The sequence below is a fragment of the Rhinolophus sinicus genome, chromosome 2 (assembly GCF_057876585.1).
Source record: "Rhinolophus sinicus isolate RSI-liver-muscle chromosome 2, RSI-T2T, whole genome shotgun sequence".
NCBI lineage: Eukaryota > Metazoa > Chordata > Mammalia > Chiroptera > Rhinolophidae > Rhinolophus > Rhinolophus sinicus.
The window spans coordinates 165,662,089-165,688,936 of record NC_142502.1 but is presented as its reverse complement, the minus strand read 5'-3'; the positions used below and the strand labels follow the sequence as shown (position 1 = coordinate 165,688,936).

The window sequence follows — 26,848 nt, the reverse complement described above, 5'->3', positions numbered from 1 at the left end:
TGTAAAACAAAAGCAAGACCAAATGTTTATCCATAAAACATTTCCACAACCAGCAGTCGCCTATTAGAAGCAACTACTAACCTCATCTTAGTTAGGGATAACTTTCCTATTTATTTTAGAACAAGAGACCATTTCTGTCTTAAGAGATAAAATGGAAGTCAATGACCAGAACAGAAAAAATGATGATGGGGGCTGGTGAGGGAGGAAGGAATTATAGGAACAAGAGACATTTTTTTTCCCCTTCTCTTTTCCAAGTGGTTTTCCACACTCTAGACCAACAGGGCTCAGCCTTACCAGTAATTTTTATAGACACAGAACCACACATGAAAGGCTAATCCAAAACCAAATTAAAACTGACCTATGAAAGCAGTGAGGACTAGATCTGGGTTCTTCTCCTTGTATCACTGCTCGCGAGTTGGGTGGCCAGAGGCAGCCTCCTCCACATGGTTCTAGTAAAGACCATGCATGTATAGCAGAAAAGTGAACTATGAGGACTTCAGAGAATCTCTAGTCCAATGTACAGTGTAACACCCTTCTATACATGCTATTCTCTCTGCCCAGGATGTCCCTCCCTAATTATCTGCATGTCCATAGTACATAAAATAGGTTCCCCCATTCTTGTTTGTATCAGTCCCATGTTTATGTTCTTCAGTTTAACAAACTGTTACCTTTCTCTTCTTGTCCCCCAAAAGTCCAATGGAACAGGGACTGTGCCTGTGTTACTCATTGTTGTAACCTCAGTGTCTGGCACTTAATAAGTTCTTAACACTTAATTGAACGAATAAATGGTTCATTTCATGGTATGCAACATCTTACTGATTGTAGATTGCTCACTCTCTCTCACTAGGAACGTAATCCAATTTTGGGCAAGTCATTTTACCAGGAAATCTCTTCTTTACCTATTGGTGAAATCTGCTCCTGTGTAATTTCCTACCATTACTCTGTTATAGCCATCTGAAGCAACACCAAACAACCTAACACAAGCAACAAATGTGGAACTGCATCAACCTAAAAAAGCTTCTGCACAGCAAAGGAAACAATCAACAAAATAAAAAGGCACCTTATAGAATAGGAGAAAATAGTTGCAAACAATTTATCTGATAAAGGGTTAATATAAAAAATATATAAGGAACTTCATGGAATTCAATAGCAAAAAACAAACAAACAAACAAAAAAACCTGATTAAAAAGTGTGCAAAAGACTCTCCAAATATTTTTCCAAAGAAGACAAATGGCCAACAGAGGTATGGTGCTCAAAATCACTATCATCAGGGAAATGCAAATCAAAACCAACTCACACCTGTTAGTATGGCTATTATCAAAAAGACAAGAGGTAACAAACCTTGGTGAGGATGTGGAGAAAAGGGAACCCTTGTACACTGTTGGTAGGAATATAAATTAGGAAAGCCATTATGGAAAACCATATGGAAGGTCCTCAAAAAATTAAAAATAGAACTACCACGTGAACCAGCAATCCCATTGCTGTGTATATATCCAAACGAAATGAAATCAGTATCTTGATGACGTATCTGCACTCCCCTGTTCATGGCATTATTCACAATAGCCAAAGTACACAAACAACCTAAGTGTCTGTTGACACATGCATGAATAAAGATGTGATACACACACACACACACACACACACACACACGATGGAATATTATTCAGCCATGAGAAAGAAGTCCTGCTATTTGTGTCATGGATGAACCTGGAGGACTTTATACTAAGTGAAGTAAGTCACACAGAAAAAGACAGATACTGTATGACTTCACTTATATGTGAAACCTTAAAAAAAAAATCAAACTCATAGAAACAGATCAGTGGTTGGCAGGGGGTGGGTGGAAATGAGGAAATGTTGGTCAAAGGGGATAAACTTCCAGTTAATTTCTGAGGATCTCATGTACAGCATGATGGCTATAGTTAATACTGTACTGTATACTGGAAATTTGCTGGGAGTAGATTTTAAGCATTCTCATTGCAAAAAAACAAAACAAAACAGTAGGAACTATGGGAAGTGATGGGTATATTAATTAACTTGATTATAGTAACCATTACAATGTACATGTATGTGAGCATCACATTTCACACTTGCAATACATACCATTTTAGTTGTCAATTATACCTCAGTAAAGTTGGCAAAAAAACACAACAAAAATTTAATTATACTTTTACATGAAAGCCTTTCAAATATGTGACCCTATGCAGCTATTACATGTCGTCTCAGCCTAGTGTCTCTTCTGCAGGCTTCTCAACTATCATGTCAGGTAAGTCTTAACTTCTCTCTTTATCCTAGTTGCTGAATCCTAGAGATGCTCCAACTGATCTGAACCTCTGGACACGGGACACTAGAATCAACACATTCCTCCAGTGCTCACATGGAATCATTACTTCTTGCTCTAAGCACTTCTATAAACCTTTCCACACTAATACTAGAAGTGAAAATACTTAACCTTGTGAAGCTTTTCATATTGCTCTGCATACCCAGTTTTCCCCATTTGTCAGTACCATAATTCTAGTACCAATCTATTGGTGATATTATGAGATAATTTTCTCTCTTCACATTTAAATTTTTCAACATTTACATCCATTTTACAACTCATCTTTAATCATGAATTCCTACACATCAGTAGAAACATATGAGAATTTAAATAGGTGTATCTCCACCATTTGACAGAGAACATGTTCCTGAAGTTTTTGACAAGTCTCATTTTTGTAAACCAAACTATTTTCACTTCTTTTATCCCTTAGTTGCTATTAAGGAATTTTTAAAGGGTTCTTAATAAAACCAAGACAGAACAAATATTTTAAGAAGGTTTAAAAGCCCTCTGAGGAAATCCATCTGTGAAAGCTCTTTGTAAGCAGTAATTTAAAAAATTTGGGAATGTACTCCTCAGAGATGTGAGACTGTTGTGTTAAATATGAGATGCTAAACAGATATTAGAAAAATGTTTTTCAATATAGTCCAAACAGTTTTAAAAATCGGAAGTTCTTGAGACCCCCAAAAGTTAAAAAAAAAACCCAAGATCCCGAAACCTCTACATTTTCAGCCTTGGAATCTTTCCAAACTAAAAATGTTAAGTATTTGTTACTTTAAAAAATTGTAGATTTCTTAAGAGTTATAGAAAGGCCTTTGAGATTATTTTTAGTGGGCCACTGCAATCAATGCCATGAAATATCATAAACTCCAAAGTCAGAAGACTAGGTTTTGCCACTCAACTTCATCTTGTATTGTCTGTGTGATGTTGCACAAATTACTGAACCTCAGACTGGAGAGCTGTTAAGAGGATTAAACTAAAATGCATGTGGGTAATATTAATAACGACAGCAGCCAACACTTAGAGAGCACTTACTATGTGTCAGGCACTGTTAAGCACTTAACACATATGTGAAGATTACATGGGTTAGCATATACATTAACTCACTGACCTTATCAAAGTCCCAGTTCTGTCATTTTCTTGCTGTGTAACCTTGGGAAAGTTCTATAGTCTTCGTAGTAACTTCATGGAATAGGTACTTATCTTTCCATTTTATAGACAAATAAACTGTGACATAGTAAAATGGGATCAATCATGTTTACTAATAAGGTTATAATGAGGATTAAGTATAATAGTTTGTCCAAAGTTACACAGCAAACTAATGACTGGGACTCAAATCCAGACACTATGGCTTAAGTCCAAGATATTAACCACTACATTACATTTCTCACAAGACACATGATTGTGAAATTAAAAAATGAATTAGAAGGAAATGCATAGCTTGTTGGCATATTCGAACAGTTGCAAAGTATTTCCATACTGTTCAAAATGTCATCCCTCAATGGGTGCATTGCAGGACAGTTGGAAAGTTTCAGTAAATAAAATCTTAATCCCAATATTTAAAAACAATTTCCAAACTGCAAACACCAACCCTCCTGACCTAACAAACTTTCTTTTTCACCATCTAGCTTCCTCAGTATTAATGTAAGTACCTCTAGTGATAGGAATTTTGTTCACTGTACTACATCCACCTGGAACAGTACCCTGTATATAGCTGACACATAAATTCTTGTTGAACGTTGCTAAATGGCTGTGTGAAGTGAGGATAAAGAAATACAGGACTGAGGATCATAGTGGGGAGGAAACTTGTTATCTCTAGTTCTATCAAGTATCCCAAAAGATTTAAAATATAGCAAAATGTTAATTTTGAAATATCAGGTGGTAGGATATGGATTTTTTTTGGGGGGAGGGGGCCTGTATTTTAACAATTTCTCAAAATTAAAAAATAATAAGCAATGTTTTCAAAGCATATAACTTAGTTGTCCAACAGCGAAACAAAGATTAAGTAATTTACTCAAAGTTGGTGATTAGCAAGTTGCCGAGGGGAGCCTAAAATCCAGTTTTCTAAGTCTTTCTCTTGCCTCACAGAGGGGTATTGCATGTGCTCTAAGATTACACTGTTCCTCACATTCACATATTAGAAGGGTATGTACTTACCTGTATAATGCCGCATAGTATCGATTGGATATTGTCTGCTGAGAATTCATTACTTGGAAAAGCAACATTAAAGCCTGCACACTGGTATTAAAATTCACAACATGCAACACTTTAAACAGTGTATCAACCTGCTCCCTCACTTTGTCATCACCAGTCTGGGCATAAGGGTATGCCCTATTCACTCCTGTTAAAAGGGCACTAAGCATTTTTGATTCAATGTCTTTTTTCTTGATACAAGTCCGAAAAAAACAAAAATAAAGAGTTATTAATTTGTTAGCCAATTCACTTTCTTCATGAGAGAGGACCATTTGATTTAAAAAGCAAATTGCGTAATATTGCGCTTTGGAGCTGATATTTGTGCGAAAAAGCAGCCTTTCTACTTCACCACACACAACGCCTTTCATATTGGGATGTTTACAAAGCAATGTCTCTAACAGATGGGAGGCTTTTGTGGCTATTCTGTTCTGAGGATCTCCCAGTTTATTTACCACCTGCACAAGAAGAGCCTTTTCTTCCTCAGGTTTATTACAAAGAAGCTCATGAGCCACTATAAGGGCTCGAGTTTTGGTGGTTATTAATGAATCATGACTTAAAGTTTCTAAGACCTGCACAAAGTCAGCCACTAAGTGTTTCAACTGGTGTTCAAAATACCATAATATCAGCCTTCTGTCTCTTGAGTCCCTGTTGCCACTGGACAACTGTTCTAGTTTGTCAAAAGGACGCTGGTTGAACATCCGTAGCTTCCGATTATTTGGCAAAAGGTCTGTAATGAGTAACTCTTTGAAAGTATCCAAAGCCATGAGGCACTGCTGTTTGCTGCCCTTCTTTTTAACAAGGTTTATGAGAGTTTCCACAAACTGGAGTGTGTGAATAGCATCATCCTGAATAAGAAGAATCATGGCTGCCATTCTGTCACCTAGCGTCCCCGATGACACAATTGCCTTCATCCAGGTAGAAGAGGCTCCCTTTTGATTATTCGTCTTATTTTTGAATAAGTTGATTTCATGCTCATACAACTTCTGAGCCAAGGTTTTGTACTTAGACACAACATCCTGAGGCTGGGGTCCCAAAAAATATTCATTGCTATATTCTAAATCATACCATTTGCCTCCAGGCTTCAATAACAATGTCTGTCTCTCAAAAAATTCAAAGATGTCCTGTTTATCTTTCCTTCCTTTTGGAACGGCACTGTTGTTCTCATTAGAATGTTGTTCTGGTCTCTTCTTATTTTTCACCTTACTGACTGACGTCCTTTCACTTTCTGCTGCGTTTTGCTTTTTATTATCTAATTTAGATACACCTGCTTCTTTTTTGCTGGCATCTTCTTTTTTGGCTGGTTCATCTTCTTCAATTAAGAAAGCTTTTGCATACTTGGCCAAACTAAGGTTTTGAATAAATGTTTCTAATTCACCTTGTTGAAGGTCATCAATTGCTCCTTTTTTGCCTCCATCCACAACTTCCTCGTTTTCATCCAAAGCAGCCAGCATAAGGAAATCTTGCTGCATAAAAACATAAGGAGGTTAAAAATAAATTATAAATCCAATAGTTTAAACTTCAAAAGTTAATGTGAAATCTGTATCTTTGAAATAAATTAAATTGAGTTACCATGGTATGCCTGGGCTCCACTCTACACCAAAATAAATACTTGATGGATAAAAGATTTAAATGTGAAAAATAAAACTACAAAATACCAGGAGAAAGGACAACATAATTTAAACAATAATTTCAGAGTAGAGAAAACCTTTCGAAATTTGACATAAAACTTAGGTCCCATGAAGGAAAGAATGGGTAAATTTATCTCTCTCTCATACACAAAACATATACAAAAAAACCCAAAAGACAATAATACACTGTTAAAAAAAAATACTGGCAACTCATATCAAAGTAATTAAGTTTAATAATTAATAAAAAAAGTTCCCACACGTCAGTTAAGGACATAACAAATAACCTAATAGAAGTATGTGCAAAGGACATAAGTAAATGGTTCACAGGGAAAAAAAAGTGGTTCTTCAAAAATATGAAAAAAAGATGGTCCTCACTGACATTTAGACAGATCCAAATTAGAACCACAATGATACATCCATTTTTTAGTCTGTCAGATGAGCAATGATAAAATTATGACAGGTGGAGTTGAGGAGGGGGTGAGGGGAAAAGCACTTTCCCACATGGTTGATGGGAGTGTAAACTGGCACAACCTTTATGGAGGGTAATCTGCCAACTTCAATCAAAATACATATAAGAACATATCTTTTGACCCAGTTCCATTTCTACAAATTTAGATTACACATACACTTACAAATGTGGACAACAATACATATTCAAGATTATATAGTGAAGCATTATTTAAAATAGCAAAAAATCGACAACTTAAATATCCACAATAAATGGCTAATAGAAAATTAAGACACACAGTGATTAATGCAGGCATTAAATCAATGACACAGAACTTTACATTCTGATATGGAAAGATCTCTAAGATAGAAAAAAAAAGATTCAAGAGATTATACACTGTATAATACCTTTTGTGTAAACACACACACACACACACACTTTTCACACTGCAACCCCTTTTTAAAAAGCAAACCTGTTTTTAGCATGTGAATATATTACATATTTAAAAATTAAATACAACCCAAGCACAAAGAAAACCGTGAGTCTGCCCCTGCAAGGTGTATTTCTCCTGCTTCAATTCCTACCTAACCCAAAAGTCTAGTCTCAAAACTATATATATATATATAGAGCCAAATTCTGTCACATATTTGCTCCAAATCTTCTAATGGTGTGGTCAAACTGAGCGCAAAAACCCATAGCACTTTTCGGCGTCTGACATACTTCGCGTTCAAAAGTTTGGTTAGTTTTTTCCCTTTAATTAGGATGTAAATTCGAAGGGAGCAGAGCTCTTCATGAGCGTAGTGAGCATGCGCGCATACTCCGTGAAAACACTTAAAATTCCCATACACAAGATTTCAAAACCCTGATGCCACGGTCAGGACCAAAAAAAGTTAGTCCTGTCCGACTGATGGAGTGACAGTTATAGTACGTCAATAAAATGAGAGGATAACCTACATTCTAAAAAAGGACACAGCATACAAACGTTTAATTCTAAACGACTTTTCTCTCGTAAAAAGCAGTGGAAAATAAGTGCAAGGCGCGTACAGTGCACACTTCTGAGTCCAGCACGCCCTCCCAATCCGCAGCTCCGGGGCGGTCGGGCCATCTGTCCCGCCACGCATCACACGCGGGACCACTTCCCGCGCCTTTGTCCCCCTTCTCCGAGAGTCCAAAGCCATTACCTTGGTGCCTCCGAGCCGTAACACTTCTTCTAGGGAGAACCCATCCTCCGTTTCAGCGTTATCATCCTCGTCATCCTCGTCCGGATCTTCTACCCCCTTCTCAGGACCCCAGTGCCGCTGGGCATGGAACTCCAGCGGTTTCTTGGCGGCCGCCATGGTTAGCAGAGCACGCGCGAACGGCCTGCAGCTTCCTTCCGTTCGGCCCGGTGACGCCTTTCCTGCAGGGGGCGTGTGCTCTTCCGGAAACCGACGCAGTCCCGCCCCGGACGGCGCGCGACTGTGTGGGAAATTCGGAATGGGACTCCTCGCGAAGGCCGGCGCCGGGCTGCTGAGCGCCCGTGCACGCGCCGGTGAGCGTTCACCGCCCCCCTCCACCCACCCGAACCCGGGGTGCAGTGGAAACCGCGTGGGAGGCCCTGAGGCGCTCCGGGCGGGACCCTAGTTCAGCCTCCGACAGAAAATGGCTGTGAGGTCGAGGGCCAAGTGCATGCCTCCTTGGGCCGTTAGTCGTGCTGTGGACTGGAGCGCGCTTTCCCGGCGTGGGGCGACGTTAAGGCTTAATGAAGCCGCTTTGAAAGCGCTCAGACTGCTATGCACGTGTAAATAGTAAAATTTTTAATGGGTCCTGTTATATGTGTTTTTCGCAGTCATTCCCTGTCTTTGGAGAGGGAAGTACTTCAGTTCCGGGAAAGAGCCGGTGGAAAACCAGCCGGTGACTCCGATACTGCGTCATCTTATGTACAAAATCAAGTCCACTGGCCCCATCACTGTAGCCGAGTACATGAAGGAGGTCTTGACCAACCCAGCCATGGTATGGGTCGGGGAGCCGGACGACCGGGGGCCTCTAGCAGGTTTGCGAGGTGTGAGCCTGGAGGGGGGCGCCTAGAGGAGCCCGAGCATCTTCAGCCCAGGCAGTCGGGGTGCCTTCCAGGGGAAGAACCACCCCGAGGACTTGGGGACGGATAAACTAATCTGTCAGTTGGGCAGGGCTGGATCAAGTTGGCAACAGTGCCATTAAAGAGGTTACAAATTCCAAAGGTGGATTTATGGGGGAAGGATGACTTCCTTGAGTTCATGGTAGGTAGATGGGCCAGTTATTTCCCTGGAAGGGAATGGAGGAGGAGGAAGAGTATTAGCCGTTTTAGGAGGAAGGGGAAGGATAAAGAGTTCAGTCCAGTATGTTCATTTGAAGGTTATATGGGACTCTTAAGCGCAAACCTCCTATAGGCGACTGGAAATAAGAATGTGTGCCTGGAAAGTTGTCTGTATTGGGATGGCTTCGGCAGGCATTGGAAGCATATTCTGGGTTTTCTTGAGCATGGAAGGACTGGGTCTTTACTGTTCTACTAGGATTAAACATTGTCACAACTTTCTGACCTGTATTTCCTTGTCTGCTGTACAAAGCCATTTGGTGAAAGCCTGTAGTCCTTTCATTTTTGGATGTTTCACCTTTTGTAGGGTTGAAATAATGAGATCTGTGGAATTCTGGGATTGGTTTGGCCTATTGCTTTTGGAGGTGGTGGAGTGGCCCAGTGTTCAGAGGTTTAGAAAAGGCAGTTATTTTCATTAACTCCTAATTGAAATTTAGCATTTCTCTAGGAACATAGGCAACAACCAGTAGCATCAGCAATACCTGTGACTTTAGTTAGCATTAGTGGAAATCACTGATACTGTCCTATCACCAGAGTAATAGATTACAGGTATCTCAATACCATTGTGTTCATCCGTTCTTCAAAACCTAGTTACGTATGAGACTTTTGGCTTGATTTTGTTTTTTTAATACACTTACAAAGCAGCATATATATATAATACTGTATCACAAGTTTATTTTTAAATATTTGGTGTTTTTCAGTTCATTTATTTTGTAATCCTGTGTGTTTCAAGTCCTGTGCATTTAAAAACATTCTATAAATGGGTCCACAGGCTTCTATAATTGGGCAACCAGAGGCATTCATAACACACACCAAAAACACCCCTGAAATACTTACAAAGGGAAAAACAAAGGCTGGAGGGGGGGATGCAGCGTGGAGTGAAAAAAATTTTTTTTAAGATGGAAGTGACTTAATTATATTTCTAATGCTGATAGGGAAAAGTTGAAGCTGTGAAAGAAAGGAGATGATAAAAAGATCCTGGTCCATGAGAGTTGGGGGAGGAATGGTGATCCGTCCAAAGCACAGGTGGGGAGGGAACAGGTTTGGGTAAAAACAGAAGGGGTAGGCATTTCATTTTTTGAGTCCCTAGGAAAGAAGGGGAGCAGGTGGAGGCCAGGAGGGGGCAGGAAGCTGAGGAAGTCATATTTAGTAGCATTCTTTAATTCCTGTGTGGGCAGGAGCCCAGGTCCCTTGGTAAGAGTAAGGTGGTTCAAAGAAGGGGCATAAGGACCATAGGGAATTTTTAAACAATTCTTGAGTGTCTCTGGGTTAGATATTATGCTAAAACTTGGGATATGAAGGTAAATAAGACATAGTTCTCTCCCCCAAATAACTATGCCCTTTGGTGAAGAACATAGACATATAAATAAGCTCAGAAAAGCAAGCACTGGATTTATTCTGAGGTAGGAGGGCTAGAAGAGGAGGAGATCAGAGAAGATGGCATTTCTGCAGATTCTATGGATGGGTATAAGATTGCCAAGGAGAAATGGGCAAGGATAAGGGAGGCTATTTGCAATGGCATGGATATGTGGACAAGCAGGGCTAATTTTAAAAAAGAAGACTACTTATTGAGCTATAACATTAAAAAATGCGTAATCACAAGTATACAGCTTGATGAATTTTCCCAAAGTGAACACTGTGTAATCAGCACCCACGTGGAGAAAGACAACACCAACAGGCAAAGCTAATTTGAAACAGGAAGTAGGAGAATTTTGGGGAGAGGGCTGGAGGAATCGGCAGGGTCATGCTGTGTTTCGTTTTGGGACCAGAGGAGGGAAGGAGGGTGTGGAATATAGAGACAGACATTGCATGGCCTCTGCCTTTATAGTCAAGGAGTAATGATTTTTCTACCAGTTCTGCAAAATGACTGTTACTTTGTAAAATTAAGTAAACATACTGTGTTTAACTTGCTTATTTAGAAGAGACAACTTTCTTAGTACATAATTTTTATTTCATTATATATACATTATGTAAGATTTTGGAGGAGGGTTTTAAAAAGCCTTATTTGAAAATTAATTTGTTTTCTCCATTTTCTCTTTTTATTTAGGGATATTATGTGTACCGTGACATGCTAGGAGAAAAAGGAGATTTCATTACTTCACCTGAAATAAGTCAGATCTTTGGGGAGGTAATATCCAATGTAAACTATAAAAGAAACTAATATTACAAACATTTGAGGTCAGATCAAAGTGTGTTATTCTATAAAAGTGTTTTACAGCTTTGTGTTTGTGATTCATCAAAAGATTTTTCAGTAGTTTTATACTGAGGGAATGGAGAGGCAATAAAGAACATGGTACAGAGGACATTTGAAAAGTTTATACTTCACTGTAGAAAAGGAAATGTAGAGATAAGAGGGGCATAAGGAAAGAGAAGGAAAAGAGAGGAAAGTAAAGAGGTAAAAAAAAGATGAGGTTAAAACCAGATGAAATGTGAAAATGGGAGAAGGAAGAGGTAGGGAGTACCACAGAAGGAAGAGAAAAACAAAAGGAACACTGAGGAATTCATGGAATAAAAATGAGCTCTAAAGCCCCCAACCATGATTTGATTATAGTTGCAGGAGAAATCTCCCTTTAAGAAATTTTGGAAAAAAAAAAAAAAAAAAAAAAAATTTGATTTCTTTTCAGGAATTCTAGTTCCTTTATTCCCATATAAGAACCTTTGATCAATTTAGAAATAGGAAAGAGGACACAAGTGGAAGTAGAGTCCAGGTATTTGTAAAAATATCGCTTATGCCTAAAAGCCATACAATTACTGAAATCCTAAGTATGAAGAAATGTCATAATTATGTATTTCATATGTCTGTTAACTTTCAAATACTACTACCTTTCTGTAAGTGATAATCTCTTATCTGTGTCATGGACCTTTTATAGTGGAGGCTGCCTTTTAACTATTTTCTCCTGTTATTAACCTTCCTAAGTAGTGTCATAACATAGTCCTAGTGAAGTTCCTGTGTGTGCATACTATATGAACATGTTAATACATTTGGTTGTTTGCAAACATTTTGCTTTCTGGCATAAAGTGTGTATTTACATAGAGTTTTGTATTGCGGTATACTTTTATAATTTATAATACTTTAATGTAGGTTTTTCTTTGTCACAGCTACTGGGGATATGGTTTATCAGTGAATGGATGGCCACTGGAAAAACTGCAGCTTTCCAGCTGGTGGAACTGGGCCCAGGTCGGGGTACCCTTGCAGGAGATATTTTGAGGGTAGGTAATAAAAGAACGTCTTAAAGTCTTGTATGTGTGTATCTGATTACTTCTGACTGAGTTTGCAAACTTTGTTGATTTTCTTGGCTTTCAGTTCTACCTCTTTAATCTCATATTTCTCTGCTAAAATATAGTGTGAGAATAATATAATGAATAATTAGTTATTGTTGTCTTTGAGGTTAAAATATGGGGGCTGGGGAGCATGTAAAAACAGAACGTATAAAACATTTAGAAGGCATTATGGGAGAATATATTTGTCTTCTGGGTAGGGAAAGAGTTTTTAAATTATATATAGAGCAGAAGCCATAAAGAAAAATATTAATATTTTCAACTACATTAATAACTTTTTGTTCTTTAAAGAGACTAGGAACTTTATGTTCTTCAAAGACACCATAAATTGATGAGACAAGCCACAAGTTGGAGAAGTTATTTGCAACACATATAACCAAAAAAGAACTAGTAGTTCCTTTAAGTTGATAGCTAACTCAATAGAAAAATCAGGGCAAATATCTGAACAGGCCCATAAAAGAGGTAATGAAAATTCAAATCAGTGAGATATCACTGTACCCTCAAAATTAGAAAGTCTGATACCACCAAGTGTTGGTGAGGATGGGAGATGTGGAACAATGGGAACGCTCATACTGCTCATAAGAGTACATAGTTTGGTGCAACTACTTTTAAAAGGTATTTGGCATTAACTACTAACGTCAAAGTTACTTATAGGGTATGACCCGGCAATTTTAATGCTTAGGGCATATATGTAAAGGAACTAGTGCATGTACCAGGAGACATGTACAAGGAGATAGCAGCATTACTTAGAAGAGCAAAACGCCAAAACAGTTCAAATGCCTATGGATGGGAAAACTAGATAAAGTTGTACACTCACTCCCACAGTAGAATACGAAGTGCTGTGAAAATGCATGAGATCAGAGCAGATTGCAACCATATGCAATGTAGAACTCAGCATCTTGTTGAGTGAAAATAGCAATTTATAAAATAATTCATATCATGATTATACTTATATAAAATCCAAAAGTAATCAACATTAAACAATATATTTTTGTTGGTACAGATATATTTAGTAACATTTGTGAAGAAAAGCCAGTAAGTGATAAACTCAAGATTCAGAATGGTAGTGACATTTGAGGGTGAGGGAGGACATGGGTGGGGGCTTTAAAGGTAAGGGTCATGTCTCATTTTTTTAATCCAACAGATGTTATTCCTATATCATTCCATCATTCTATGTAACATTAAACAGGAGGACTATTGTTTATAGTACATGATAAGTAACAAACGTTCATAGTTTCTTCTACTTTGGGACCCTTACGTCTTTTTTAGTTTATTTTGTGTGTACCTGGCAAGTTAGTGTAAAAAAACCCAAAAAGCATTCAATATAACTTTATATTTCTTGATGCTATATTTTTGCTTGAAATTAGGAATTGAAGGGTTTTTAAAAAGAAAATTTATAAACATCTGACAAATAAGAATCCCGATTATATATCATTTGGGGAAAATAAAAAACCCATTGATTTAAGTTTCCAGGGCTCTATTTTATATCTTTAAATTGGCAACATCATTTGAATATAAAATAATACGATTCTCAAATAATATTTTCTTCTCAAGTACTTTAAAAATCAAGCCCCCCTCTTGCTTTCCTAGATCAAGTCCTCTTAAAAAGCCTAAATTCTAAAAAGAATTTAAGGGAATGTAAAGAAAATAGCCAAAGACATAATTATAGACTTGTTTTCATTTTTGATCATACTTTCTGAAGGATTTTTCTCTTGGGAAGTTTTCCCATTTGTAGTTTCATCTTAAAACTAAATTTGAAAAAAATCATCTTGTTATCAGTCTGTAGCTGCATATTCAGGTCTCAAAAGTAGTTGGCAAATCAGCAGTGAAAATTAAATTCAAATGAAAAATAACATATATATTTTTTCACCCCTTTCTTTCGCCTCCTCCCCTCCCACCCACTCCGGTTCTCCCTGGCTCATTGGTATTATTAGCCCTGCACTACCTCCAGCTGAGGCAGTCAGCCACCGGTTGTCGACCAACCACTCACAGCAGCTCATGACAGCTGTCGCCGGCTACCAGCTGCTCCTGATGGCTGCTGGCCACTCATGCTGGCCACTGGTCACTTGTGGCGGCACACAGCGGCCCACGGCAGCTCACTCCAACCACCAGCTGCTCATGGTAGCCCTGGAGCCAGCTCCAGGGGGAGCTGTTGTTCATAATCTTAGCTGTAGAGGGCGCAGCTCACTGGCCCATGTGGGAATCGAACCAGCGACCTCCACATTAGGAGCATGGTGCTCCAACCACCTGAGCCACCGGGCCGGCCCCAAAAATATTAATATTGATGTACTTTATGCATTTGGCACTGAATTTTTAGCATTAAAATACTGATAAACTATCAGTGTATCTTTTTTTTCTCATGTTTACAACAGTAAAAAAATGTGTATAGCTAAATATTAATGGAAAATGTGAAATAATCCCAAAACTAAGCTTAATTGTTAATTAGTGCCATTCACATTTGATTTCCTGAGGATACACTTTGGTCATCTCAAAGATGAGGTTATTTCATAGACTTAGCAGCTTTATAAAATCAAAGCTATATACATTTTATTTCCTTCGTCTTTTTTTAGACTTGTTAATCAGAATCAGTTTTAATTGGATGCTAAATCTTTTATTTTTATTTGTTAATCAGTCTAAGTTTATCATTAAGAAACCAAACTGTTCGTTTCTTATGTACACTATGTCTAATAACTAATAGGTTATGATTCTCTGGACTGTTGGAGAGTGGCTTGTGTGAGGAACAGATTTCTCTAGAACCAATTATTCTACTGTAACGAGCAAATTATTGAGGTCAGTGGTTAAAAACCTAAAGTCTACTCAACACATTGTATTTTGCCAATTTTTCTTTTTGTATTTAGGTGTTCAGTCAGCTTGGATCTGTGTTGAAAAACTGTGACATTTCAATACATCTGGTAGAGGTGAGCCAAAAGTTAAGTGACATTCAAGCATTAACACTGACTGAGGAGAAGGTCCCATTAGAACGAAGTGCTGGATCACCAGTATACATGAAAGGTGTTTCTAAGTCTGGAATTCCAATTTCCTGGTACCGAGATCTGCAGGATGTGCCAAAAGGTAATGATTTTACAGTGATTAATGCTCCTCACCGTAGTGATAGGTGACCACAACCTTGTACAGCAATATACAGATGGTCCCAACTTAAGGTGCCAACTTAATCGTTCGACTTAACGATTTTTGAACTTGACGATGGTGCATCAGTGATACATATTCAGTAAAAATAGCAGTATGGGCTAGCATTATGCTATACAATACTTTCTTGTGATGCTGGGCAGTGGCAGTGAGATGATTTTTCCAACTGTAAGCTAAAGTATGTGTTCTGAGCACATTTAAGGTGAGGCTGGATTAAGCTATGATGTTTGGTGCTTTAGGTGTGTTAAATGCATTTTTTGACTTGATATTTTCAACTTACGATGGGTTTACCGGGACATAACACTATCATAAGTCAAGGAGCATCTTTGATTGAGTTAGTGCCCCAAGTCCCTCACCCATAGAGAATAGTGAACTTTTTTCTACAAAAGAGCATTGTATTAGAAAATACAATTGCCTAACATTTAAGGAGCAGTGAATTTCATGTGGTTTTGCAAAAACAAAAGCCAAAAACTTCAGTGTAGGTCTCTGTTGTACTTTTTAGTTTTTCCCTACACCTAAGATAGTAAGTACTGCTGATGAATCCGTCCAAGGCCGCAGGTGCTGGAGGAACAGTGTTAAGTGTGTTTATTTTAATTATCTCTTCTTTTGAACATCCTTACTTGCCTAAAGGGAAGCAATAAGTATTGCAGGAACATCTCTGTACTCCTCAGGAGTCTCACATTGATGAGCTCCAGCTCAGACCTAAAGTAGTCTGATCTTGGGCAAGACATACCAGCCGGTCCTGGTCTCAGCTGTCTTGGATGATTTTAGGAAATTCAAGTCCTCTTTCAGCTAACAAATTTGAGTTCTAATTTCTTTCAGGCCTAGTGATGAATAAGAGAATAAACTGATAATTGAGATATTTTGGCTCTGACCCTGATATGTGGAAAATGAGAATAGTAATACTTGATCCTCTGTACTTTCTGCAGAGTAGGGTTGCTGTGGAGAGGGGCGTGATTCTGTGGCAGTGATGGTTATGGAAGCAACACAGCTTCCAATACGAAGAACTAAGCATTTTCTTTTTGTTAATGTACAAAGGAACCAGTTAATTAAAAATTCTTAAACATTATTGTTTGTTCTCTTTTTAAATAGGGTACAGCTTTTATCTTGCACATGAATTTTTCGACGTTCTTCCTGTGCATAAGTTTCAGGTATGATGGGAAAAAAGTCATGTTTATAATTGAATAACAAAGGGCCTTATGTTGTAAGAAAAATATTTATGGTATTTAATTATTCAGTATATGAACATTACTTCCTGAAGTCATGAATATAAATTGAATAGCAAAAATGAAATATTAAATGGAATTCTTAATTCTCTTAAGATAATTATTAAGAATTCTTAATTCTCCTGACAAAGTTGTATGAGAATATAAGATGGTAAATGGCTATAGTACAATGAAATTATTTTTTAGCAAATATTTGTAAATTCCAAAGATTACTTTTTTTCTTCTTTCTATGAGGAAATTTAAGATTTGGTGGTAATGCACGTGTACTGGTAACTTCTAAGGCTCAGAGTATGTATTATTACGTAGTAATTTATTAGCAAAGGTTCTGTTTAGTCCTCCTGCGTCTGTTTTCCATTTTTTGGGCACTTTTCATGCTGCTTATCTCTTGTCTAAACATCATTAATAGTTTTCATCTATCAGTCTACTCATATTGTTTAAAGGAAATGAAGTAATGCCTTTAAATTTTAAGTGGTAAAGTGCTGTATTAATGTTACTTATTTATGGTGAGAGGAGAAAACTAATAGTTATTTTTGGTGGGGGCAGTTTTGGAACAGACTTGCAAAAATTTGTTTTTATGCGTTTTTTTATGTTTAGAAAACACCACAAGGATGGCGAGAAGTATTCATTGATATTGACCCACAAGTCTCTGATAAACTGAGGTTTGTTTTGGCGCCTTGTGCCACGCCAGCAGAAGCCTTCATACAAGTAGGAATAAGTTTTTTCTTCATAGTTTATTGCCAATCAAATCTTCAAAGTCTCATTTTCTGAGTTACTATTTTAGAGTTCCTTTACTGGGGGAAGGAGTTGCTGACAACATGTTAGGTGCTTTTTATTTATAGTGAAAAGTGGAGAGGATCTAGAACCAGAGACTGGGTTAAAAGACATTTCTTAGTTGTGTGACCTTACTACATAATAGGGGATGAAGTTAGTAAGCACTTACTCAGTAAGTCCCTTACCTTCTCCGTTTACCTATCAAATATTGACAATATTGTCTCTTGACGGGAAAGGTTTGATGTGTGAAAACAATGTAGTACAGTGTATAGTAAAGTAACATCAATACTTATTACTTTATATGTATTTCTCTGTATATTCTGGCTTAATTCTTAGAATACCTCTATTTTAGGTAAGTTTCATTATCCCTCTGGGCGCTGTTAGAGCATGCCTTTTTCTCTACTTCCACCCAGATCTAAATTTGATTCTAGACTACCAGGCTGGTAGATTTACTACTGTTTTCAATTGACTTCAAGGAATAATCACAAGAGCCTATCTATCTTGAGGTTATGTTCAAAGAAAACCTGCACTTCCTTCTCCGGATGTTTGGGCTTTACATTGCCTGTTTTATTGCTTTTTTTCCAGCTCAGAAAAAAAAAAGATTTCTACTATTTGGATTGTAACTAAGAACTTCTACCTTAGAAGTTACCAGTTTTAAAAAAGCATATGAACTTTTAAACATAAATCTGTGAATTGTTTCTTTTGCAAAGCATAAATAAGTTAAAATATCAGCCTAAGCGCTTGTGAGCATTTCTGTTCATATTCTGGCTACCTAATTTTACCTGAGGAACAAATTCGCACAGCTACCAAGAGCTAACCCCCCTGGTCTTGGGAGTCATTTCTTTTTAGTTCTTGACTTGGGTAGTATTCACTTATGAGAGAGGGAGTGATGATTTGGGGCAAATGGTAATAGAATCTATCATCTGGAAGAGCAGGCTAAGATGGGAAGAATGTCAACAAGGTATGCTGAGATGTCAGCTTATACCTGAAATGGCTGAACTGATGGTTTTTATAGTTAAACGATAGTAATTTATTTAACAGCACTGGGGGCTAAGTGGTTTGTTGTTTTATTTAATCGTTACAACCAGCCTAGTACATGTGTAATGAGGAAACGGACTCCGAAAGGTTAAGTAACTTGTCTGTAGTAAGTAACAGCAAGAGCTGAGACTCAAGAGCTGAGTTTGTCTGACTTTGTACCTGTTAGACCTGTGCCATTATAGGCAGAGACATCAGGGCACCTCAATACTTTCCTTTGTAAATAGGGTGTTAGGAGGGAGCAAGAGTTAGTGTATGTTCTTCTAATGAAGAAAATTTTCCCAGAAATTAGTGAAATTTCATATATACTAGTCAAGTTGACAATTATTAAAATTTATTGCCATTTCACTTTTTAAGCTAATATGCACTTATTGAGGACGCTTAGTTAATACTTGAATGTCTTGGGAAATAAGGACCTCAGGTACATTGGCACTAGTTCATAAGCTGATGTTTCTAGATATAGGGCATATCATTAGGATACCTTTAGCCCCAACAGAAGGCATCATAATATACTTAGTAGAGTCTATTTTTTATATTGGATTTATATCATTTGTTCATTTAGCACAATTTCTTGAGTGCCATTAGCCTATTATGTGGCAGGCACTCTTCTAAATAGACAAAAACTCCTTTCCCATGCTTTCAACCTAGTGGAATGTGTGTGTGTGTGTGTGTGTGTGTGTGTGTGTGAATTATATAAGTAATAGCACCATAAATAAGTGATAATGTACTTGGCCACCTGGAGGGTTGGGAGGTCATAAGCCTTTTTATAAAAGGGTTTAAGATTGAAATGTCCTTGTAAGTGAATGTCATTAAAGAATCAGGGAGTTCTGTGTAACAGAAAGGGTGCCATGTGAAATAAGTTGAGTGTAGAAACATATACTGAGAACGAATTTATTTGTATTTTAACTAAGAAATACTCATTATAGAAAACCTTGAAAAATCGTAAGAACATAGCTCTTTTGAATGATGTATTTTCTTCCAACTGTCCCCTTACTAGCATGATGAAACAAGGGATCACGTGGAAGTGTGTCCTGATGCTGGCGTTATAATTCAGGAGCTTTCTCAACGCATTGCACTAACTGGAGGTGCCGCACTGATTGCTGATTATGGTCATGATGGGACTAAGACAGATACCTTCAGAGTATGTATAACGCAGTATCGTGACTTACTAGAATTTAATGGGTATTATTTACTTCATTATCAACTGTTAGGTTTGAAGCTCATTGAAGATCTTTATCTTTGGTTTCTACAATGCCTAGCACTGTTGTGTTACATTATTTTATAATTAATGTTAATTCTTATTATAATTACTCTTAACTCTAGATCTTATTCCTAAGCCCAAGTCCACTGTCCAACTCTCCTTTGAACAGGATCTGAATTGTCTACATTCTTCCTTAAGTTGTAGAACCCAGGTTTGCACAGATGCTAGTGAGCAGCTAAATAATACAAATGGAAAGAGTTTCTTAAATTTCTTAAAATATTCTGCCCCTCCTTTATTAAAAAAACTTTTTTTGGTACTTCTTTGCAGATTTGATCTAGCTACTGTAATCATTTAAACTTTTTCTATCATATTTTCAACATCTTTTCCTCTCCAGATAACATTTTTTTTATACTTCTTAAACATCCTTTCTTAAATTCTTTGAATATGATCAATTCTGTTCACTATACTGTAATTGAAATACGTTTAACTAGATGCTATTAGTCATTTTCTAGATTTGTGGTTCTCGGTTTTTAACTTTATTGTATCTAAGAAAAACCTGGAGAGTTTAATGCTGATTTCCTACTTGCCTCCAGGATTCTGATTCACTAGGTCTGAGTAGAGGTTAGTAACATGTTCTCAGGTGATTCTGATACACATAGTTGATGGATACACTTTTTAAAACACCATCTAGGTTCTGATAACCTGAATTCATCTAGAGAATTAATGAGACCTCTATTCTAATCACCATTAATGAAAATGTTGAGTAACTATCAGGCATTGTACTTTATATTGGGTTTTCCATAGAGTAACTCATTTGAAGAAATGGGTGCTATTGCATTTTAAGGGTTGGTAAACCACTGACTTAGGCCATGTTTTCCTTTTTAATTGTTGTGTAAAATGATAGGATTTTCTTTAATCTTGCTGATGATACCATAGAAGGACAAAAACTCACCATTTTAAAAATTATGTTCAAGGGGTTTTGTGGCCACAAGCTTCATGATGTCTTAATTGCCCCAGGAACAGCCGACCTAACAGCTGATGTGGACTTCAGTTATTTGCGCAGAATGGCACAGGAAAAAGTAGCTTCTCTGGGTCCAATAAAACAACAAACGTTTTTAAAAAATATGGGCATTGATGTCCGGCTGAAGGTAATGATTTTACTTCACCATCATTAAATATTTTAACTTCACATATTTCAAAAAGAATATTTTAAGTAAGTTCACCTGGTCTTGGTGTTCTTGTAGTTAACTGGTGTTGCAGCCTTCTCAGTAGTGTAGGATTGTGTAACCAGACAGCCTGGGGGTGGTACAGCCTAAATCACACAGCTCCCTATGAGGTAGAATTAAGACTTTCAAATAGTGTTCATGTTTGTTAAGAAAACTGGACCGCATTTATGGGTATGAATGTTACAACTGTTCTGAAGACATTTTAACCCTTCAGTGTAGATCAAACCACCTGGTTTGGGTCACAGCAACCTATATTTTTAATAAGCACCCCATGATTTTGAAGCAGGTGATCAGAAATCACATTTTAAACATGGCTTTATTGAATAGTTAGTAGTGATTAGTATTGCTGCATATAACTAGAAATCCTTTCTTCTGGTTATTTTTACTAAGAAATTTTTTTTTTTCAGGTTCTTCTAGATAAATCAAATGAGCCATCACTGAGGCAGCAGTTACTTCAGGGGTATGATATGTTAATGAATCCCAAGAAGATGGGAGAAAGATTTAACTTTTTTGCCTTGCTGCCTCATCAGCGACTTCATGGTGGAAGCCATCAGAGCAATTCCCGTCAGTCAAAAAAACCCTCTCCAACACCCGTAGCTGGGTTTAGTGAACTTGTTTGGCAGTGATACTTCAATGTGGACTGTTTTGCCCCCAAGTCTGCCTAAGAAACTAAAATACAGGGAACATATTTCATATATCACAGATAAAGTAAGTATTAAAATATTTTATCTCTTCAGTCAATAAAAACAGCTCATCTTACATACAACTAAACACTGTGTCTAAAACTGGGAACAAAATGTGTGTTCTCACATAGGAAACAAGTAATCGTGAAACTGAGTTTCCTTTAATTAGCAAGGCGAGTTGCTAAGTTTTTATTTTATTTTTAAAAGTAAACATGAACACTGATTGGTTTAATAAAAACTGGAAACAACCTAACTGGCCATTCACAGGGGACTGGTTAAATAGAACTATCCACGTTATTTTTAAAAATGACATAGAGCAATATGTTCTGACATAGAAAGACCTCTAAGATTTAGTAAGTGAAAAGAGTAGGGTGCCAACTGTTTTATAGTTATGATTCCATTTTTGTTGGAGAAAAGCTACATTTAAAGAAATGCTTATAAGTAATTCCACAGAAATATTTTAGTGCAGACTGGTTGTTTTCTGTTCTGTGACATTTACTTGTTATGTAAGAAATAAGAAAAGCATACCCAATAATCACTATTAAATTTCCCAACTGGAAGTGGGTTTTAGGGGTGGAAAGAGACTTAATTTTTTATTTGTTCTCCTCTGAGGTATTTGAATTTTTTACCACATGCTCCTGTGAATTTTATAATTAAAAACAAAGTAGATTTTAAAAAATTTAAGTCATAGTAAAACCAGTAAACCTGACATGTACTTGAAATATGAGTAAATATAATAGACTACCTAAGAGGGATAATTTTCGAAATTGAGCTAATTTTCCCTTATTTCCAGAAGTCAAGTTTTCTACTAAGTTTTCATGTTTTGGTTTACAGAACTTTTAAATTAACACCAAACATATGGACTTTCTGAAGAATTATATTAGCAACACAAATTTACAAGTAAGATTTAAGGAAAAGAATATTAGCCATGTGTCTTAAACTTATGGCAAAACTGTATTGGAAGTTCACTGGCAGAGTGGTGAACTATTGCTTTTTATTGCTTCTTTGGCTCAGCTGAGAACAGGACTAGCATTCTGTATCTCACTCTAAAGGAAAATGGAGGCTTTATTTTTCAGCTGCTGTCCAGCGTTGGGCCAGTCCTAGTCATTTAAGTTTTCTGGCAGTTGCAGTAGTAGACTATTTGATGGTAGTTCCTGAAAAATTTGTAGTTACAGTTATTCCAAACTTTCGTTCCAAGAAATGAGACCTCTAGATAATTACCTCAATTTTCATATAAAATTGTAAAATGAGTTGTTTTTTATTTTAGGCATTAAAAAAGTCAGTGTTCTTAAATATAGCATTAGTTCCATTTATAAATACTATTTCAAAATAGTTCTCTTACCAAGGCCTGGGAAAAAATAACACAACCAAATAAAATTTTCTTTGGATACCTTGACTAGAGATAGGCTCAGGTTTTCACATGGAAAAGTATGGTGATATGGAAATACATTTTATTATTAAGCTTCTTTGAGGTTATTTACAAAAAGTGGGATGTAACAAAAAAATATAAAAATGTACTGAACAGTGTCATTATGGACTACTTTGTACATTATCAAATGTTTCTTACAATTATTTCTTGTACAGACAACTTCAAGACAAAAAAATGGTTATGCATGTTATACAGTATCTGGAGCAATTACTCAACTCCAAATTATCTGACAGTGCCTTTACAAATTTAGAAAACTTCTTAGGCATTCAACAACAAAAGAAAAAGTGAAATTATTTTCATGGCTTGTAAAGTTCGATTTTGTAAGTATAGCAAATAAACGTCATTCCAGTTAATTTTCACTTTATGCAGTAAAACCAAACAGGGTGCTTAAGGACTCGGAATTACTCCATTTTAGCACGTTGATATAAAGACTTACTTTGGAGAAATTGGGGGAAGTCATCCTCTATCCTAGAGAAAATACATTTCTAAAAGGTTTTGAAAAATTATTTTGATTTTTAAAACTGCTAAATGAGACTGAAATACTGAGCTATGGAATGTCTCCTGGAGATATTTATGGAGAGGCAGTATAGCAAAATGGTTAGGAGGGTAAGGACTCCAGAACCACACTGCCTGGGTTCAAATACTGTGTGACCTTCAGTTATTTAATTTCCCTGTGTCTCAGTTTCCTTTTCTGTCACATGGAGCTCATCATGCTGTTTGAGGATAAGTTAACATGTAAAGAGCTCAGAACATACATAGGAACACTGCATGTTTGCTACTCTCTCAAGGATATTTTTACTCCTTGATAAGTGAGTAGCTTCAGGGATCTCAAAAGGCCCTCTCAGTCTTTGTTTATATATGAACAATCTTTTCCTTTGTTACCTCAGATTCAGTGGGCAGTGATGATTTAAGTTTTATAGTTTTTAGGTTATTGAATATGGTTATACATATCTCATCTTCACAACACTGAGGAAGGTAGAGGCAAGAATTATGACCTTCATTTTCTAGATTGAGGAACTTAAGGCTCACACAGATTGTCACCTGGCCAGGCCAACACAGCTAATAAGGGAGGCTGGACGTAGAAGACTAAACCGAAACCTTCTGACTCCAAATCTTTTGCTCTTTATGGAGGAAAAAAATGTTTACAGTGATTACTGAGGAATGAAGAAACAAGCCGTTAGATTTTATAAGTAGATGGTTCCAGAAAGTAAAGAGTGTGGGGGAGGGGAGATTATTAGTAACTTTTTAAAAGCTTTGAAAGAGTCTAACTCTTATTATATCTGAGTAGAAAAAAATTTCTTTAGCTGGCTGCTGGAGCTGAAATGTTAAAAAAAAAAAAGAAAAAAAATTCTTTCATTTGCTCTGCTGATAATATGTCCCTACTCTTATAAACTACTAGGTTGTTTCATGGTCAACTGCATCCACTTGCCCAAACTACTTAAAATAATTGATTTTAAAACATTCCAGATGGCTACTGTTCATTATTCTTTCCTGTAGCATTAACTGACCCTGTATTGGCCTTAATTTTCTTCCTCAAATTATTCAACCCCCTGAAAAAATAAATTGTGTAGAGTTTAGATCTGTACCCATTGAATATTGGACTCTTAACAGTGGTGTCAGTGGGAACATGAGTATTTATTTAGCAGTAGAGTTGAGCTATGAGCAAACATACATGGTAACTGAGCACTCAGACCAGCAGTTCCTACTCCTACTTTTGTACCATCAGTTGTCCCAAATTACCTTAGAGGCTATTGTAACATACTCACAAAAGTTGGCAACTTAATTTTTATGTTGTAGAGAGCCTATTCAGAGTTTCAACTCCAAAAAGGTTAGGGATCACTGTTTTGGAGTCTTGATTGACCTAAAAAAGAAAGGTAAAACGGTCCAGCAGTCCTTTTCTAAGCATCTAGGAAATCCCCCTCAGTGCCTCTGTATGGTCAGTTAAATGTTTCAAGTCCTTATAGGAAATCTCGTTTATCTCTTAAATACAAACCTGTTCAGTAATCAACCTTATAACTCTTGTATGATTTGGTTAAGCTATGCAATAACTGGACTCTGGCTTGCCTTTTTGCCTTTTAAAAAATAAGAACAGGAAAGGGAAGATAAATTAAGTGCCACTATTGTACTAAAGTGAAAGATTAGGAAAAAGTACAAAAACCAGTTATTGTTTATGCTGTAAAAATTTATGAAAAGCTTCATCTTGGTTCCGTTATCTGTTTTTATTACTCAGTTTCCCCTCTTGTACCTACTCATTATGAACTACAGTATTGGTGTCACTGATTCCTTATCATATTTCCTCATGTCTTTGCATCCTTGCAGATGACAGTCTCCAAAGAACAACAGTTGTGCAGCAAAATAGCAGTCCATAAAATGAACTCCTTCCTTATTGAAGTTAGCTCATTGATAATTAAGGATCTTCTTCCATATCGTCTGGATTGGGAGCCATAATGAAATGCTTTGGGTATACAAGGTTGTGTGTGTATGCATGTATTTCCCAGCGGGCATCATCACTTTCATGTGTAATGTAACGTTCTCCAACGCGAGTTTCAAATTCTCTAAGGTCAAGCCAAGTTTGATAGTCCTAAAAAAAAATGAGGTGATTATGAACCATAAAAGAAACAAAATACCGTCAACCTTTTTTTGCTTAGCACCATAGTCATATAATTGACAGCTACACATAAATACTTGTTATAAAGTTCCATTTGTAATATTTTAAATTAGCAATGTTAAATACTTTTTCAAATTTAGTCTCTATGAAGAAAGTAACTAGTTTCTACAATTTAAAAATAAATTGCTTCAGGCCTCTGAGATGGCTAATAATCGCTAAAACATTTTGTTCCATACTGAGAGGCTTACACCTTACTACTTAAAATAGAAGAAAGTACTTATAATTTCTATTAGGATTATTTCTATTTAATAATCGCTAAGAGGAACTGATTGCATTTGTTTTGAAGTCAATTTCACCCCTCACTCCCCTTAAAATAAGTTCTAAAGCTTCTCTCTTTACTCTCAAGTTTGGGGGTATATTTTGAAAAATCTATGTAATAGCTTTTGGAGGAATTAAGCCAAACCAAATGCATTTCTGATCTCGATTACAAATATAAACTTTTAGTGCACATTTTAAAAGTAAAATATATTTGACAAAATAATGTCATGCTCATCTTACCAAAAGATGAAATGAACACTAAAGCCCTATAAATAATTCACTGCTTTCAGTTCTGCCTTTCAGTGTATTGCAAAACTTCCAGAGATGTAGCCACAGTACAAATTAATCACTGAAGAAACTTACAGTATTCTAAAACATGCAGAATCTGTTGATCTTAGAGTGGCTTCATTGGGTAAGAGAAATCACAACCAGCTGCTTAAATGAGGATTGCCAGAGAGACACATTTTTTTTTTTTACCTGTAGCCAGGGATGACTAAGAGATTTGTCCACACTGAAACGTTTTCTCATCTTCACTTGAAGTAGGTTGTTTATCAAATCAATTGCTAAGGAAAAGACAAAATTAGGTATGTGAATTTGGGTGTATGAAGCACCCAAACCTGTGACTCCCTGGAAGGTAGTTCAGAGGATTTTTCTTTTCAAGGATACAGACTTTAGGCTAACATGTTAGTGATCCACAAAAGTTTACTAAATTTACAATAAACCTGTTTTATGAAGTACCTGTTTTATTAAGGAGGCAATGTAGAGTATAGCTTAAAAGTATGGACTTTGGAACCACCCTGCCTGGGCAGAAGTCATTCTGCCACCTACTCTGTGATATGGGGTCAGTTACTAAATTATACTCTGCCTTAGTTTCTTCATCTGTAAAATGAGGTTGTCGAAAAGATGACGTTAGTTTAATACATGAAAGGGCTTAGAATGGTGCTTAGCACATAATGCTAAGTTAGTATTAACTGTTATTATTTCAAGATGAATAAAATAGACTCTGATTA

The 26,848-nt window shown here is 36.7% G+C and overlaps 3 protein-coding genes across 3 annotated transcripts in view; 1 reads left to right on the top strand and 2 right to left on the bottom strand.

The window, feature by feature from the left end:
• The window catches only part of CEBPZ (CCAAT enhancer binding protein zeta), a 20,351-nt gene extending 12,431 nt beyond the window's left edge, over positions 1-7,920 (bottom strand). Inside the window, exons 1-2 of the mRNA XM_019742037.3 lie at positions 7,765-7,920; positions 4,472-5,970 (exon numbers count right to left, since the gene is read on the bottom strand). Of these exons, the coding sequence (XP_019597596.3) occupies positions 4,472-5,970; positions 7,765-7,920 (1,655 nt within the window). The remainder of the gene's footprint in view (positions 1-4,471; positions 5,971-7,764) is intronic.
• NDUFAF7 (NADH:ubiquinone oxidoreductase complex assembly factor 7) lies at positions 7,919-26,848 on the top strand. The gene is made up of 11 exons (XM_019742131.3): positions 7,919-8,114; positions 8,412-8,575; positions 10,963-11,043; positions 12,015-12,125; positions 15,053-15,266; positions 16,434-16,492; positions 17,162-17,272; positions 19,371-19,514; positions 20,549-20,722; positions 21,208-21,508; positions 25,232-26,848. Exons 1-10 carry the CDS (start codon positions 7,919-7,921, stop codon positions 21,424-21,426), a joined length of 1,473 nt encoding a protein of 490 aa, XP_019597690.3. The 3' UTR covers positions 21,427-21,508; positions 25,232-26,848.
• The window catches only part of PRKD3 (protein kinase D3), a 55,046-nt gene continuing 51,110 nt past the window's right edge, over positions 22,913-26,848 (bottom strand). The window contains exons 18-19 of the mRNA XM_019742118.3: positions 26,316-26,401; positions 22,913-25,493 (exon numbers count right to left, since the gene is read on the bottom strand). Of these exons, the coding sequence (XP_019597677.1) occupies positions 25,320-25,493; positions 26,316-26,401 (260 nt within the window). The 3' untranslated portion in view covers positions 22,913-25,319. The remainder of the gene's footprint in view (positions 25,494-26,315; positions 26,402-26,848) is intronic.

Coding starts and splice junctions, on each gene's coding strand:
- NDUFAF7 (XM_019742131.3), top strand. CDS start 7,919: ATGGTTAGCAGAGCACGCGCGAACGGCCTGCAGCTTCCTTCCGTTCGG. Junction 12,126..15,052: donor TTGCAGGAGATATTTTGAGG/GTAGGTAATAAA, acceptor TTTTGTATTTAG/GTGTTCAGTCAGCTTGGATC. Junction 15,267..16,433: donor TCTGCAGGATGTGCCAAAAG/GTAATGATTTTA, acceptor CTTTTTAAATAG/GGTACAGCTTTTATCTTGCA.